The sequence below is a fragment of the Protopterus annectens genome, chromosome 7.part1 (assembly GCF_019279795.1).
Source record: "Protopterus annectens isolate FY-2018-M chromosome 7.part1, PAN1.0, whole genome shotgun sequence".
Taxonomy (NCBI): Eukaryota; Metazoa; Chordata; order Ceratodontiformes; family Protopteridae; genus Protopterus; species Protopterus annectens.
This window is the reverse complement of record NC_056740.1, coordinates 425,933,883-425,951,644: the sequence shown is the minus strand read 5'-3', so window position 1 is coordinate 425,951,644 and position 17,762 is coordinate 425,933,883. Positions and strand designations below refer to the sequence as shown.

The 17,762-nt window shown below is 39.3% G+C and overlaps 1 protein-coding gene across 1 annotated transcript in view; it reads left to right on the top strand.

Annotated features, from left to right (window-relative positions):
- The window catches only part of STAB1 (stabilin 1), a 2,761,215-nt gene that overhangs the window by 1,658,108 nt on the left and 1,085,345 nt on the right, over nucleotides 1-17,762 (top strand). The window contains exons 46-47 of the mRNA XM_044078505.1: nucleotides 1,724-1,771; nucleotides 2,661-2,755. Coding sequence (XP_043934440.1) covers nucleotides 1,724-1,771; nucleotides 2,661-2,755 — 143 coding nt within the window. The remainder of the gene's footprint in view (nucleotides 1-1,723; nucleotides 1,772-2,660; nucleotides 2,756-17,762) is intronic.

Below are 17,762 nucleotides of genomic sequence, written 5' to 3'. Positions count from 1 at the left end.
ACTCCATCAATAAAACAACCCCTAAGAGATGACCCAGTAGTAAGGGATCTGGGAACATATGTAGACATCATTCTGCCTTTGACAAACAAGTAGCTAAAATAGTAAGAAAATCATTCTGTGTTACCCAACTTATAGGTAAGTACTTATAGTACCAGTCTGCTACTCAGCTCTTATCAGACGTATCCATGGATACAATGCTCTCTTTTGCATGTACCTAACCAAACACTTGCAACATTTAGAATGCCCAAAAAAGTTTATCACCAGGAGAATTCAAAGCCTAAATACCCTCTGTTACACTGATTGCCTTAAGGCTATGCCTCCTTATTCATTCTCCTACAGGCTGCCTGGCTTCACCCAGGCCTGATGGAGCTGTTGGATATGCAAAACAAGCAGCACCAGAAATACTAGCTCCAGAGATCTGAACTTTGGTTGAGACATAAACAGAACATGTTGGAGAGACAGATATGTGTCCCCAAGGATCCCTGTGCTATGGAATAGGCAAAAATCCATACGAAACAGAGGTCATCCCTGATTCCATTCAAACAAAACTTTGGCACTTGGATAGGGAATTGTAAATGTACCCTGGTTTGGCCCCTGTGTCACTTATGGGCTGAGGCTGTCAATGAGAAAAGTATTATCCTGACCCACATACCCCCACAGATCCCTTAGTTACCTCCCTACTAACATGCCCCCCCCATATAGATGCCCATAATACTCGGGTCACAGATGGTTTGAGTTGTGCGGCTCAGCTTGTAAGGGCTATAGTGGTCATTAGCCTAGTAAGAGCCTATGATCATATGTATGTATACATATATATATATATATATATATATATATATATATATATATATATATGGTTCTACCTGACATAATCGACACGCCAGAAGACCGACAACGCAATCACCAAAACCACATAACCGACGGTGCAAAAACACAAAACCCCACATGCCCGACAACGAAATAACCGACGGTACACAAACACGAAACCTCATACACTGCACATACCACAATCACAACAATCAACAAACAAAACACATTCCCTGTCCAAAAACCACACACACTACACAAGCACACCAAAATCCCTACAAACCCACACTAAACCTCACATACACAGCTATCTACAACCCTAACCCAAACCCTAACCCTAAGGTCCATCACTATCGCACACTCACCTAACCAGCGCCCTAACCCTAACTCACTTAACCCGCCCCTAACCCAAACACAATCACTACCGCACACTTACCTGACCCGCTCCCTAACCCTAACTCACTTAACCCGCCCCTAACCCAAACACAATCACTACCGCACACTTACCTGACCCGCTCCCTAACCCTAACTCACTTAACCCGCCCCTAACCCAAACACAATCACTACCGCACACTTACCTGACCCGCTCCCTAACCCTAACTCACTTAACCCACCCCTATCCCCACACACCGTCAATATTCACACTTACCTTACTCGCACCCAAACGGCCGTCACTACCGCATACTTACACAGCCTTTTCCCATGTCGGCATCCTCGGTGTCGGTGTTTTCATCCGTCACGTCGGTCTTCTGACTTGTCGATCTTCTGGGCCTCGCAATTCGCTTGTCGGTCTTCTGGCGTTTTGACTAACTCAGGTAGACCCATATATATATATATATATATATATATATATATATATTTTTTTTTTTTTTTTTCTCATACTATTATTAATATTTGTTTTCTTTTTAATTCTCAGGAACTTTCTCGTGAAGCTGAAGCAGTAGGATTATACAGATATATAGTGGTAAGAAGGTGTATTTTTATAGCCTGAAGTTTCCCAACAAAATGCATATAAACCTTGCCGAGCAGAGTTTTTAATGAAATGTTGGCACTTAACAGTACAGTCATATTTTAGAACAGTTTTTATTATACCTCATATGGCAAATATGAAAGTTAAATCATGGATACTTAAGAAATTTACATTTCATGTACTTAAGCAGCTAATTACGTTTACCTGTTTCTTTGTCAGACTAGTTACTGTAGTTGATATTGTGACATTCAGTTTTTAATTTTGAAGTATAATTGTTACACCTTGACATTCATTTTATGTATAGACATGCATTTTATCCCAGTAGAAACAATAATGCAAAGAGTACATGTGCAAGATTCACAAAGGGCAGTGGTAACAAGTTTTGCACCGTAACATCATACCTGATTCTGAATATTTGAATGCATGTAGGTTTTACATGGTACTGTACTTGTTGCAGGTGAAATAACAGTGCGTCCACACTTAATCATTGTAATAGAGCATTGCAACTACGGAGATCCAAAGTAACTTTCTTTGCAAGTTACCACATCTTAAATAACCTGCTTCTGTTGTACTTAGCTTGGTGAATCCCTACACGTCTTAGTCACCCATTATGTCACAAATGACAATTCGTATTAAGTTGTCTTGTTTTATTTATAGGTTTGAGGAGCACTCATTCCTGTCACAATACTGACACTAGCTTGTCTTCTGCAATGGTATTCATTTCACCTTTTACGCCTCTTACATTTATTGCATTCCTGTAACAAATAATTTTAACTGGACAAGAGTTTTTATACAGGACCCTTGATGTAATTATTGCTTTTAAGTAATGTATATTTTGGATTACAAGTTTTAATAATCCTCATTTTTGTATGCTATAATCTAGCTTGCTGGTGTAACAGATTTATCTCAGAAAGGACCTTTTACTGTCTTTGTACCACTGCAGAATGCTACAAAAAGAGACACCACAGTAAGTAGGAAGTTTGTTTTCTTTTGTTTGTTTTATTTTCAATTGGCTGTTCATTCTTATCTTATCCAAGGACCCCTTCATGTGATTCCAATAATCAACCTATCCTGTTCGGCATTACCTGTGGATTTACCTGTCCTATTCTCCATTACCCGTGGACTTAACTCTACTCAGACACATATGCAAATTTATCCTTTATGGTAGTAACTCGGTCATTGTGTTATGTAATGCTTTAGGATTCCTGCTTCCAAGGGGTCATACCTGTCTACCATTGCAGAAAAGTCCAAACAAAGGGACAAATTTTAAACATTGCTCTTAAGACTTTGAAAGTTGCTAGAATAAAAGATTTTGTGTTACCATAGATTTTTATCAAGGATATAAAGTCTGGAACTCAAATGTCTGTCATTTAGTGAATTTGGTTATCATCGATTTGCCAAAAAAACACAAATTTTGTAAGGAAGTGACCAAAAAATATGAGGCAAAAATCTGGACATTCTGAGAAGATCTGGACAGCTGACAGGAATGAAAGGACTATATCATGGTTGGCCCCTGAAGAGGATATTTATGAGAGGCGTACCGTTCTACAAGATGTTATGATGTATCCCCTGTACCACAGTGAGCAAGTTACACAGTCTCTGACCTAAGGTGAACAGCATCTTGTGTTACATATTTAATTAAGTCTTCAAAGCTCCAAAGGTAGCACATAATATGCTGTGGCAGTTTCACTTCACCCCCATGCTACTTAAAGTTCCATTAGCTATACCTTCCCTACCACCAGCATTTACCCTCCCTATATTACTTCATGTGCCATTAGCTACGCCTGCCCTACCACCAGCATTTACCCCTCCTCAATCTACATCATATGCCATTAGCTACACCTGCCCTACTACTGAAATCAATTATCCATCTGGTTTCACTACATTCTGTTATGTTCTTCAAATCACCCCATCTCCTGGATGGATGAATAATCTGCAGTACCATAAAGCAAAATGTATGATCAGGACACCGCTTTACATGCTGATACAAAGCATTATGAATATTGGCTGTACATATAGCTGACGTGTTGTGGCACTTTGTCTTTTAATCTACAGTTGGTCTTGCCAACATAAAATGAACACATCTTGTACATTCAGCCAAGTATAAAATATTTCTAGTAAAAAACACACCTTCCTTACTGGAGGCTTCAGTCCACCAGGAAAACTGCAATTAAATGTAAAACACTTGTAGTCCAAAAAATGGCAGGTAGTTCCAGTATAAAAAAACTCTTCTTTATTCAACCACAGACTTATAAGCGCTTTCACAGATAACTTCTGCTTCTTCAGATACAAATGCATGCTGTCTACTATGTATCTTATATACCTTGAACCAACTAAATAAGTCACAATCATCTTAAAGAAACATCCTTCATTAAGTAAAAATATTCGGTCCTTCACTGTGAAAACATGATTCCAAAAAGTATAATGCATAACAAACACAAAAAACTCATGTATAAAAAAATACATATATAAAAAATGCACATATAAATATACAATCATAAAAATGTGCTTAGATATAAACATATACTGTTATAAATCTCTAATACTTAGTAAACATGTCATAAAATGACTTAACATTTCGTTTATGGAGCATTTCTCCCTAGGCCTCCGCTGAAAACAGGCTCTGTGGAACCTAGTCGGACTTTCCCGGTCAACAAATGATAAATAAATAAAAAAATAAATAAATAAAATGTATTCAATGGTCTTGCTTTAAGTTTTGGTCTTAGGGGTATCCTGTCATTTAACCCATGCCCAGACTCTGCTTTCAGTCTTATAATCCATTTTGCCTTAAGCTGTTCTGTCTTGTTTCTAATGTCCCCCATTCTGATGTTGTCATATATTTTACCTATAACTAAAAAAGTAAAATTATGTGTGTTGTCATTCACTCTAATATGTTTAGATAATGCACTAACATCACTTTTTTTTCCTGTATCTGATACATGTTCCTTGATATGATCTCTAAGGGCTCTATCCATTTTTTCCACATAGAAACAAAAACATACTGAACATTGGGCTAAATAAATAATGTTTTCTGAAGCACATGTAGCTGAAATGTTAAATACATATTCCCTGCCTGTGTCAGGGTGTAAAAACTTATTACTGTTGCTTATATATTTACACATGGAGCATCTCCCACATGGACAAATCTGTCCATCCCTTTTCCTTATATTTATATTCTTAAAATAACAAAGTCTTCTCTTTAAAGAGTGCATGTTCTTATGTGCAAAACTTGGTCTAGGTTCTAGTAAGGAACTAATTTCTTTATCTGTCATCAACATTTCCCAGTGCTTCTCAATTATATATTTTATACAGCCTCACATCAGTGGAATAAAACAGGGGAAATCTTATTTTATTTTCTGTCTTCTTTTTATATGTTGTCTGTACTGACATATCATTCCTTTTAGAAAAGTATGGTCTAGCTGTGTTTTCCCTCATTTCAACTACCATATTTCTAGTTTTATTACTTTCTTCCGTATGGTAACCCCTCTCTACAAAATGTTGACTCATCTTTTCGACTCAAAGTCCTCTGTTCTTGCATTAAGCCTTGATGCTCTAAGTAACTGGCTATGTGCTACACTCTTAAATATATGTAAACCATGGAGGGTGCATACTTGTTCTGTGCACAAAACTGTCACAGTGACATTCTTTCTTGTATAAATGTGTATACATCTCGCCTTCCACATCTTTTTTAATGTTAACATCTAAAAAGTGAACTTCTTCTAATGACATATCCACTGAAAATTTTAAGTAATTTGTAGTTATTGATATAGTCAAAAAAATCTGTAAACTGTACCTGTGTCCCTCCCCATAACAAAAAAAGGTCATCCACAAACCTACAGTAATACAAAATATGTTGTCTGCATCTCCCTCTTAGAATAAATTCATCTTCCCAAACAGCTAGTACAGCATTGGCGTAGCTATTGGCACACAAAGTGCCCATAGCTATGCCTTGTCTCTGCCAGTAAATGGTTTCATTGAACATATATATATTATTTTCCAAGACTGTCTTTAAAAACTTGATAATAACTTCGATGTTCACTTCATTAAATTCTTTGCAAGACTTACAAAACAGCTCCATATTACTTATTCTTTCTTTGTTAGGGATCATAGCAAACAGTGATGTAATATCCATAGTTACTAAATACACATCTTCACAGTTCTTATAATTGTCACAGAAGTCAAACAAGTCATTCAAAAAATGTTTTGTGTCTTTTAATATATGCCCTATGATATCCAGATGTGGGCAGAGGGTTTTCTCTCTCTATATAGAGGCTGGCTTTGTTGACCATCCTTGTCCAGCCACTATAGGTCTTAGTGGTGGACATATGGGGTCTTTGTGAAGTTTAGGTAACCCTTGAAACACAGGTAATAGTGGATGCTGTACTGTTAGGTATTCGTAAAAACTTCTGTCAATCTTACCATTTCTAGAAACGTCAGTGTAGACTGTATTAATATGTCTTATGACACTTTGACCTCTAACAGAATACAAATGCACATGTGACATCATTATTGTCATGTCATTCTGAGATCTTTCCACATCATGTATCACTAAAGGACCTCCCTTGTCCGCTGGTCTTATTATTATGCTATGGTTAGCTTCTAAGTTTCTAAGTGCCAGATATTCATTTTTTGTCAAATTATTCTTTTTTTTGTTTTGGTGGTTCTATCACTTTCATTAATCTTGTGTATGTCATTAATGCATAGTCTTTCAAAAGCATTAATCACTGGATTAAGTACTAGTACATATGTACTCGGTTTTCTAAACATTTTTACACTGTCAACACTTTCATTACTTTTAAAATTCAGTTTTAAAGTTCTAGTATTTCTAAAATTTCTAGTAAACAACTTTAAATCAGAAATTACCTCAGTAAAGTCCATATTTTGGCTTGGAATAAAGGACAGTCCTTTCTTTAAAACACTAGTCTCTTCTGCTGTAAGTATATGGGACAACAGGTTCCAAATCATTGTTCCTTCTGGATTCCCCAGGCCTTTTTTATTGTTGGTGACCCTGTTACTTCTTCCAGTTTCCTTTTTACTCAGCTTCTGCTTCTTGACCTCATTTCATCCCCTTCTCTCCGGTTTCCTTGATGGGAAGGGGGAAAACCAACTTGGTGTTAAAAGTAGTGGATACACTATATTGTTTTCTCTCTGGTTCAACAGTCTCTTGTACTCTGTTGGTTAAAGTAGTTACATTCCCTGTGTGTCCATCAGTTCTATGTACTTGTGCCACTGTTTGAATTGTTTTTTTCCTGACAACCTGCTCTTCAGCTCTTATCATTGACGTTGTTTCCCCATTCAGAGTGCTGACGGCGTCTAACTGTTGAATTTCAGTGTTGCTAGGTACAACAACATGCCTCCCTCCATTCTGAGATGCTCTATTGGTCAACACGCTGTCAATCATAGTGTTTTTCATTTGTTTCTCTGGTTCTCTGTGAAAATTGTTATCAGTATGTGGCCAGGTAAAAACATTACCTGAACTGAAGTCTCCATGGTCTCTCACAATTTTCCTTTGTTTTATTTTACATAGTTTACACTCATATACTGTTAAAGAGTCTATAAGTTCATTAAGACATCTTTCTGTATAGTCAGAACTAAACTGTTCCATAATTTCTTCAAATTGCTGTTTCACCAATACAGATAAATGATCTGTTTCACATTTTGAAAGCTTAATTAAAGCTTCCAAATACTTAATACTTGTCTTTAAGTTTATAGACTGCCATTCAGCCAGTAATTCAGGGTCATTAGAACCTTGTGCAGGCATTTTCAAGATGCGTAACATATGGGGAACAATTCCTTCTTTCACACAAACTTCCATGTGAAACATTTGGAACTGATATCCCTTTAGTTTAAATACGTTGCCCTCCATTGCATGTAACTTAGCTTTAAATGCAATAATATCAGTATTAAAGTTCTCACAGTCTTTTTCATTGTCATTAAAGCTAAGACATGGGTTACCAACATTACTAGTAACATACAGCAGTTTATCTAGTTTGTTCACCTTGTTCACATGTGTATTCTCCTGTACATAATCCAGTTCATTGATATCCACTATTTCTTCTGCCATAGCTTCTTTCAGGAAGGTAAAAACAGCAAAATGTCAAGTAAAAAAACACACCTTCCTTACTAGAGGTTCAGTCCACAAGGATAACTGCAATTAAATGTAAAATACTTGTAGTCCAAAAATTGGCAGGTAATTCCAGTGTAAAAAAACTCATCTTTATTCAACCACAGATGTATAAGTGCTTTCACAGATAACTTCTGCTTCTTCGGATACAAATGCATGTTGACGACTGTGTATCTTATATACCTTGAACCAACTAAATATGTCACAATCATCTTAAAGAAATATCCTTCATTAAGTAAAAATATTCGGTCCTTCACTGTGAAAACATGATTCTAAAAAGTATAATGCATAACAAACACAAAAAAACTCATGTATAAAAAATACATATATAAAAAATGCACATATAAATATACAGACATAAAAATGTGCTCAGATATAAACATATACTGTTAAAAATTGCTTTCAGTCTTCTGCTTTTGAAGACAGATAAAGAAATGAGTTCCTTACTAGAAACTAGACCATGTTTTGCACATAAGAACATGCTTTAAAGAGAAGACTTTGTTATTTTAAGAATGAAAATATAAGGAAAATGGATGGACAGACGTGTCCATGTGGGAGATGCTCCATGTGTAAAAATATAAGCAACAGTCGTAAGTTTTTACACCCTGACACAGGCAGGGAATATGTATTTAGCATTTCAGCTACATGTGTTTCAGAACACATTATTTATTTAGCCCAATGTTCAGAGATTGTATCAAGGAACACATGTACCAGATATAAAAAAAAGTGATGTTAGTGCATTATCTAAACACATTAGAGTGAATGACAACACACATAATTTTACTTTTTTAGTTATAGGTAGAATATATGACAACATCAGAATGGGACATTAGAAGCAGGACAGAAAAGCTTGAGGCAAAATGGATTATAAGACTGAAAGCAGATTCTGGGCAAGGGTTAAATGACAGGATACCCATAAGACCAAAACTTAAAGCAAGACCATTAAATAAATGAAATGTTAAGTCATTGTATGACATGTTTACTAAGTATTAGAGATTTTTAACAGTATATGTTTATATATGAGCACATTTTTATGATTGTATATTTATATGTGCATTTTTTATATATGTATTTTTTATACATGAGTTTTTTGTGTTTGTTATGCATTATACTTTTTAGAATCATGTTTTCACAGTGAAGGACTAAATATTTTTACTTATTGAAGGATGTTTCTTTAAGATGATTGTGACTTAATTAGTTGGTTCAAGGTATATAAGATACATAGTAGACAGCATGCATTTGTATCTGAAGAAGAAGAAGTTATCTGTGAAAGCACTTATACGTCTGTGGTTGAATAAAGAAGAGTTTTTTATACTGGAACTACCTGCCATTTTTTGGACTACAAGTGTTTTACATATAATATTTCTAGTTAAACAGTCAGCATATTGTTTCAATGAGTACCTTTTCCCAGATAATGGATGAATAAATACATTGTTATTCCTAATGTATTGACAAGCTTTACAGTGCCTGCAGGGGAATGTCCCCTGTCATCCTACAACAGACTTATTAACCCCCTGTTGATCATTACACAGCAAATCTTTCAGGTTCTTACTGTGTTTAAAACAGAAAATGGGTTCCTGAGTTATTAATTCTTTTACTTTATAGGTTCATAGGTTCATAGGTAAGTATTAGGCTATCTGCCCGAGGGCATCTATAAGCCTAGCCAGAATGTGTTGGCTTTCGCCGCCTCCTTAGATTAGTTCCCTGTGCCACGGTCCAGTAGAGCCACTGCAGTGATCCCCGGGGTAAATTTTCTGTTTCCCATCTACTCGTCAAGGTTTCTCTTGAGGAGTGTTAGTGAGGTGCTCTGCCTAATGTAGATTGGAATCCTGTTCCAAAGCATGGGGAGTCACTGGGACAAGAATCTATCCCTCCAGCATGTCCTATTTATCATTGCAGTGAGGTTTAGATCCCTAGAGCGTGTGGCTCTTAGGGATTTGTTTTATTTTTAGGTGGAGCATGTCCATCAATTCTGGATTGGACATTGCCTTATATGTCAGGCAGAGATCACCTCTGAGTAAGCGGTATGCAACTGAGTACAGCTGGAGTTTCTTCAGTCGGGCTGCATAGGGCATATGTTTGTGGCTAGTAATCCTCTTGGTGAGGTACTTCTGTGGTCTTTCCAACTGTTGCAGGTATCTTGTAAGGTACATCCCAAATGGGGTGTTGTACTCTATGATGGGTCTGATGAGTGATGAGTAGAGGAGCACAATAACCTCTTTTCTTCTAGATGCGAACCCTTGTGTGATTATGTGGGCTACATAGAAGGATTTTCTAACCACCTTGGCAATATGATTATCAAAGGAGAGATTACTATCTACTTGGGTCCCCAGATCCCTTATTACATTTTCTGTATTTAGGGGGCTACCATGTATGTGGTAGTTCGCTGGTACTTTGTTTTTTCCAAAGGGGATGACTATGCACTTTTTTGCATTTAGCTTGAGGCCATGATTTGGACACCAGGTATCCGTCTCAGTGAGACCCTTCTGGAGGATGTCTGTATCAGCTGGAGAGTCAGTTATGGCCCCCAGTTTGCGGTCGTCTGCGAACTTGGTCAGCCATAGTCCTCCTGTGCTTTTCTGTACCACTGAGAAGTATATACCGAACAGGAGGGGTCCCAGGTCTGTGCTCTGGGGGACGCCACTTGTAACTGGTTTAGAGTCGGACCTAGAGCCTGCAACTCTCACCATGTGGGTTCTATCTGTGAGCCAATTGGCAACCCATCTCATGACATAGGGGTTTATGTTCAGGCTGGTGAGCTTGTCTATAATACCAGAATGGGGAATGGTGTCGAAAGCCTTTGCAAGGCCTAGGTAGGGTGTGTGGACCTCCTTTCCCTCATCTAAAGCCTTGGTAACTGTCTCAAAGAAGTCTACCAGGTTTAGGAGGCATGATCTACCCTTAACAAAGCCAAACTGAGTAGGATCCATTATTTGAAGGTTCCCAATGTCTCTGTTAATGAATTCCATGATGATGCACTCCATAGCCTTGCAGACCAGGCTAGTCAGGCTTATAGGGCAATTGTTCCCAGGGTCTGTTGTGGCTCCACCTTTGTGGAGTGGGATAATGGTTGCTGTGTGCCACTCTATGGGTATGTAGCCTGTAGAGACGCTGAGTTTGAACATGTTGTTTAGGTGAGGGGTAAGTTCATTTTGGAGCTCATGTAAGACACAGCTTGGGACACCGTCTGGTCCCATTGAAGCTGTATTTTTGGCTTTGGATAGGACTGTTTTAATCTGTATGTCAGTGATTGCCGGGGCACTACATTCTTCTGGTATGGTTATGGGCCCTTTAGGGGGTGAGAGGGGGGTGAAGTTTTCACTAAACCTGTCTGCCAGAATGTTGGTAATATCAGTCGGTTCAGTGTATTCTGTATTCAGTGTATTCTGCACTAACTCAGAGCAGATCTGAGAGTTTCCACTTAGGTTCTTGACATAGCTAAAGAACACTTTGTGGTTATCTTTGGAGTCCTTGGCAGTTTTTCTTAACATCTGGGCGAATTATGTCACATACACCACCCACATCATTACTATAATTTAAGTTTACTCGTAGTGGCTGCCCTTTCATATTCGTCACCCTATCATTTGCTTCTACATTTTCTGAAAACCAGGGTCTTGCCTTATTCGACCTCTCCTTTCTGCTTTTATTAAACGCAACCATCCTATCTGCAGATCAACTACCTGCAGAGTACCTGCAAAAAGCCGCAGACCTCTTAGCTTACCAAGTCTCAATCTTGATCAATAGGACCATAGCAAAAACCTCCATCCCCTCCATCTGGAAAACCTCCCATGTCATACCACTCCATAAAGGTGGTAATTCTACAGAACTATCAAATTACAGACCCATTGCCATATTTTCACTGGCCAAAATAATGGAGAAATGTATTCACAAACAAGTCTTGCACCATGTCCTACATAATATTCTGCTAAATAGCTCACAGCATGGCTACAGGCCTCACCATAGTACCTCCTCTGCCCTCACCTCCTTTTCCAATGTCATAAACCATAACCGTAATAATAATAAATTATCCTCGGCCCTATTCCTTGACCTATCCAAAGCTTTTGACATGGTCAACCACCAACTACTTACTGCTACTTTGAAGTCCGTCTCCCTGGATAACCAGTCCATTCAGTGGTTCCAATCCTATCTGAATGACAGACAACAAGCTGTCATATGGGAGGGTAATCTATCTACTCTACTACCCCTTAACCTTGGAGTTCCCCAGGGCTCTATCTTAGGACCTCTTCTCTTTTCCATCTTTATTAATCACCTACACTCTGCCATTCCAGATGCTACATGTATACAATACGCAGGTGATTCCACCTTGATCTGCACAGCTCCTACCCCATCCAACCTGCATACGCTATCCCAGAAAACATTTAACACAGTGGAAAACTGGCTTTCAGACCATCACTTGCTCCTAAACCCAAAAAAACCTAAACTATTGTCTTCTCCCCCACTCGCAGGTCTACACCATTCTCCTTTACGATTTCCTCTAATAATGGAACTGGTATTTCCCCAGATAACCATAGTAAACTCCTAGGGGTAACTATTGATAATAACTTTAAATTTCACATGCATATCAATCAAACCATTAAAATGGTTAATAGAAAACTAGGCTCCCTATATAGAAATAAACCTTTCCTTACCCCACTAGCTCAGACTGCCATTGCCCGCACTCATCTTCTCACCACCGTTTTCTATGCCTCCTCCGTTTTTACTAACCTAAATAAATCTGAACTCTGCAAACTCTCATGCTGTTATAATCACATTGCTAGATTTGCCACTGGCTCCACTTACAGAACTCACCACTGCCATAACCTCAGATCTCTAGGATGGCTAGAATTGACTAGCTCACTTCAGTACAGTCAACTTGTAGTAGCCCACAAAATTCTCAAACAACCAGATAATACCCCTGCACTTAAAAACATCATTTACCCCTAGAAGAACACCAGGCAACTGCTCTCTTCTAACAAGCTACTAATCCAGACTCTCAGAGCTAGCAACTCTGCTGGTGACTCCTTGTTTTCCAACTCTGTAAGCAAAATTTGGAATTCTCTTCCAGCTGATCTAACACTAGAACCATCACTAAACCAATTCAAGAAAAATCTCAAATAGCATCTCATGACTCACTGGCTTTGCCCGTGCCAGAATCCAGACTAACTCCTACTATATTATAGCATACATAACCGTATTGTAAGTATTACCAAGCTGCTTCTACCTGATTGCCTGTAATCATTTAAGATTCAGCTATGACTGATAATAATTGTACTTGTACTTCTCATGCTAATTGTGAATTTAATTGTTTTAATGTGTGGAGCTTTTCTCCCCGGGCCTCTGCTGAAAATGGACATATATCCATTCAGACTATCCCGGTCAACAAATGTAAAATAAAAATAAAAAATAAAATAAATAAATAAATATATTGTACAATATTATGGTTATAACCCCTCTTTTCAAAATTAACCATAAGCTCTATGGATTTTTCTCTGTATACCTCATCACTGGTACATAACCTAGATGTTCGAAGAAACTGTCCCTGGGCAACATTTTAACATTTATACCTGGGATGCATGCTATCATAGGCAAGGAGACTATTTCTCCAACAGTCCTTCCTATATAACATGGTCTTTACCCATTTATCTACATCCTTCACTGTTCGAACATCTGTGAAGTCTATGGTGGTACCAGAACAAGGCACACTGAATCTTACTAAGTCTGTTGTGGTTTCCAGGTAGGCAATGAATGGATGTAGATGTTCCAGTGTCCCTGTCCAAAGCAGGAACACATCATCAACAAAACGGGTGTAGTAACTCAGGAACCCCTTCCATACATGTGCTGCATTAAATATGACCTGATCCTTCCAATATGCCAAAACTAGATTGGCATATGAGTTTGCACACGGGTTGCCCATTGCTACTCCCCTGTTTTGATGATAAAAACAATTATTGTACATAAAAACATTATTAGGTTGGCATATGAGTTTGCACAGGGGTTGCTCATTGCTGCACCCCTGTTTTGATGATAAAAACAATTATTGTACATAAAAACATTATTACACAATCTAATAATAAATACACACTATCTATGTCAGTTTGATCAAAACTTCAGCTCATCTCAAAAAAGTTTCAATGGCCGTCAGGCCATATTCTTTAGTATTAACTATAAATAAATTATTTATATCCAGGGTTACCAATAGATAACTCCTGCAATCAACATTGGGAACTAAGTAACTATACAGAGACTGCAAAAATGAGTGGTATCTCCCAATACCCTTGGTACAGAAGTTAAACAATTCCTTAGCTGAGATTCCACCAAATAGCGGCATTTTCAGTATTCCCACCCCCTACCAGATGCGATGGTATGTAATGGTGAGTTTCTGGAATCCTTATGTATCTTGGGCAAAGCTTTGAACAATGGAATAACAGGATGTTCAATCAATACAAATTTGAAAGTACCTTCCTTAATTCGATTACATAACCTGAGATTGAACATCTCACGCTTAACCTTACTAATTAGCCTGTTAATATCTATTGGTGTTAACTGTTGATAAATATTAGTATCTCCTAGCAACCATACTACTTCATGTGCCATTAGCAGCACCTGCCCTACCACCAGCATTTACTCCTCCCCATATTACTTTGTGTGCCATTAGCTACACCCGCCCTACCACCAACATTTACCCCTCCCCATATTACTTCATGTGCCATTAGCTACACCTGTCCTACCACCAGCAATTACCCCTCCCCATATTACTTTCTGTGCCATTAGATACACCTGTCCTACCCCCAGCACTTACCCCTCCATATACTACTTCACGTGCCATTTGCTACACCTGCCCTATCACCAGCATTTACCTCTCCCCATATTAATTTGTGTGCCATTAGCTACACCTACCCTACCATCGGCATTTACCCTTCCACATACTACCTGTGCCATTAGCTACACCTGCCCTACCACCACCATTTACCCCTCATACCACCAGCAGTTACCCTCCCCATTCTACATCATATGCCATTAGCTATACCTGCCCTACCATCAGCATTTACCTCTCGCCATATTACTTTGTGTGCCATTAGCTACACCCACCCTACCACCAGCATTTACCCCTCCACATACTACTTCATGTGCCATTAACTACACCTGCCCTACCACCAGCATTTACCCTTCCCTACCACCAGCATTTATCCCTCCCCATTCTACATCATATGCCATTAGCTACACCTGTGCTACCATCACCATTTACCCCTTCCCATATTACTTTGTGTGCCATTAGCTACACCCAACCTACCACCAGCATTTACCCCCTTATGACTTCATGTGCCGTTAGCTACACCTGCCCTACCACCAGCATTTACTGCTCCCATTCTACATCATTTGCTATCAACACCTGCCCTACCACAATTTACCCCTCCCTACCACAAGTATTTACCCTTCACCATTCTACATTATATGCCATTAGCTACACCTGCCCTACCACTAGCATTTACCCCTCCCCATATTATTTTGTGTGCCATTAGCTACACCCAAACTTCCACCAGCATTTACCCCTCCCCATACTACTTCATGTGCCATTACCTACACCTACCCTACCACCAGCATTTACCCCCTTATGACTTCATGTGCTATTAGCTACACCTGCCCTACTACCAGCATTTACTGATTCCATTCTACATCATGTGCTATCAGCTACACCTGCCCTACCACCAGCATTTACCCCTCCCCATTTTATGTCATATGCCATTAGTTACACTTGCTCTACCATTAGCATTTACCCCTAGCCATATGACTTCATGTGCCATTAGCTACACCTGCCCTACCACCAGCCATTACCCCTCCCCATGTTACTTCATGTGACATTAGCTACACCTACTGTACCACCAGCATTCACTGTTCCCATTCTACATCATGTGGCATCAACTACACCTGCCCTACCACCAGCATTTACCCCTCCCCATGTTACTTCATGTGACATTAGCTACATCTGCCCTACCACCAGCATTTACCTCTCCCCATATTACTTCATGTGTCATTAGCTACACAAGCCCTACCACCAGCATTTACCCCTCCCATGCAGCAGCTGAAGAGACCACAGAGGTTGACCAGGGAAATCCGGGGTCTCAAACACCTGTCCTATACTGATAGGCTATAAGCCCTGTCCCTCTACTCAGTCTCATACAGACTGCTCAGAAGTGACCTGTGTCTGGCATATAATGTCATCTCAGATGCAGCCTTAATTGAGTTGCTGCATATCTGTAAGTCAAACTCCACTTGCATAACCCACATGTTAGGTGGCAACCTGGTCTGTGACATTGAAAGAAATTGTTGGTGGGATAGATTTCTATCCCAAAGGCTACCTCATCTAAGGAATAGACTCCCTTTCCACGTCAAGTATAGTACCTCTCTAGCCCTCTTTATAAGGGACCTGGATGACTGGATCCAAAACAGAAAATACACCCTTGGGATCCCACCTGTGTCCCTGCTGGACAAGGGAAACAGGTGCTGACTTGTGTGGGAACATGGGCAAAATTCTTGGCTAGGCTTATAAGGGCCTCTGAGCCAATAGCCTAGTATCATCCTGTGATCCTATGAACCTCCCCATATGACTTCATGTGCCATCAGTTACACCTGTCTAACCACCAGCATTTACCCCTCCCCATGTTACTTCATGTGACATCAGCTACACCTGCTGTAGCACCAGCGTTTACCCATCCCCAACCTACATCATGTGCTATTAGCTTCCCCTGCCGTACCACCAGCATTTAGCAAAGACAACTCTTGGATCAGGTATGCTTTCTTCATTTCCTTAATTACAAATGCAGATGTTCATCATGTTGGTCACTGCTGCAGTAACTTTAGCAATAAAAGTTATATCCTGACAAGGTGGTCATTATATCATGTGCAGGATATAACCCACATAGCTAAGGCTACTGCAGCAGTGATCATTCAAACATTTACTGTTATGGTGAGTTCATCCTAACACCACTGTACTTTCTTGGGATAGTCTGCCCTTGCCTTGTAAGTCTGTTTTTTCTTGAAACTTGGATGTTGCTGTCATGAGAGGAAATCATTGTGTGAGTTCTTTGTTATGAATTTAACTTTCACATTCAAAAACAGGTTTATAGAAGGTTACTAGGCTAATGGCTCTATAGCCCTATAGCCCTTACAAGCCTAGCCATATTTATCCTGAGTTGCCCCAAATGTTGGTGGTTAGGTGAGTAAAGTTCATAGAAGTAAGGATCTATGGTAGTTAATACCAAATTCCTATGTCCAGGAGGGACAAGGGCAGCACCCCAGGAGTGAATTTGCGGTCGCCCATCCATTGATCTAGGTTGCATTTAAACAGGGTCAGGGAGGGGCTCAGGGAGATGCATCTATCTCTCCATCATGACTTGCTCATGTCATAGGCTAGTTTAAGATCCCTGGAGTGAGTGACCCTCATGCGGTTTGATTTATGAATGTGTAGCATTTCCATTGGGGCTGAGGTCAGAGATTGCCCTGTAAGCCAGACACGTCACCCCTTAGCAACCTGTAGGAGACAGAATACAATGACAGGGCTTTCAGTCCTTCTGCATAAGACTTGTTTTGTGTACCCTGTAATTTTTTGGTGAGAAACCTCTGTGGTCTCTCCAGGTGCTGCAGGTAGCTGGTGAGGTACATGCACAAGGGAGCATTCTACTCAATTATTGGTCTGAAGAGTGGGTTGCTGGGGATTTGACAATTGTCTGATGAAAATATTGTAAGTCTAAATATTGTAAATCACCTGCTCTGAAAATCAGTTTCAGCAAAACTTGATTTTGCATTTTCCCCAATGTTGTGAGTTCATGAAGGTATTACATAAGTTAAGGAGTGGGAGGGCTG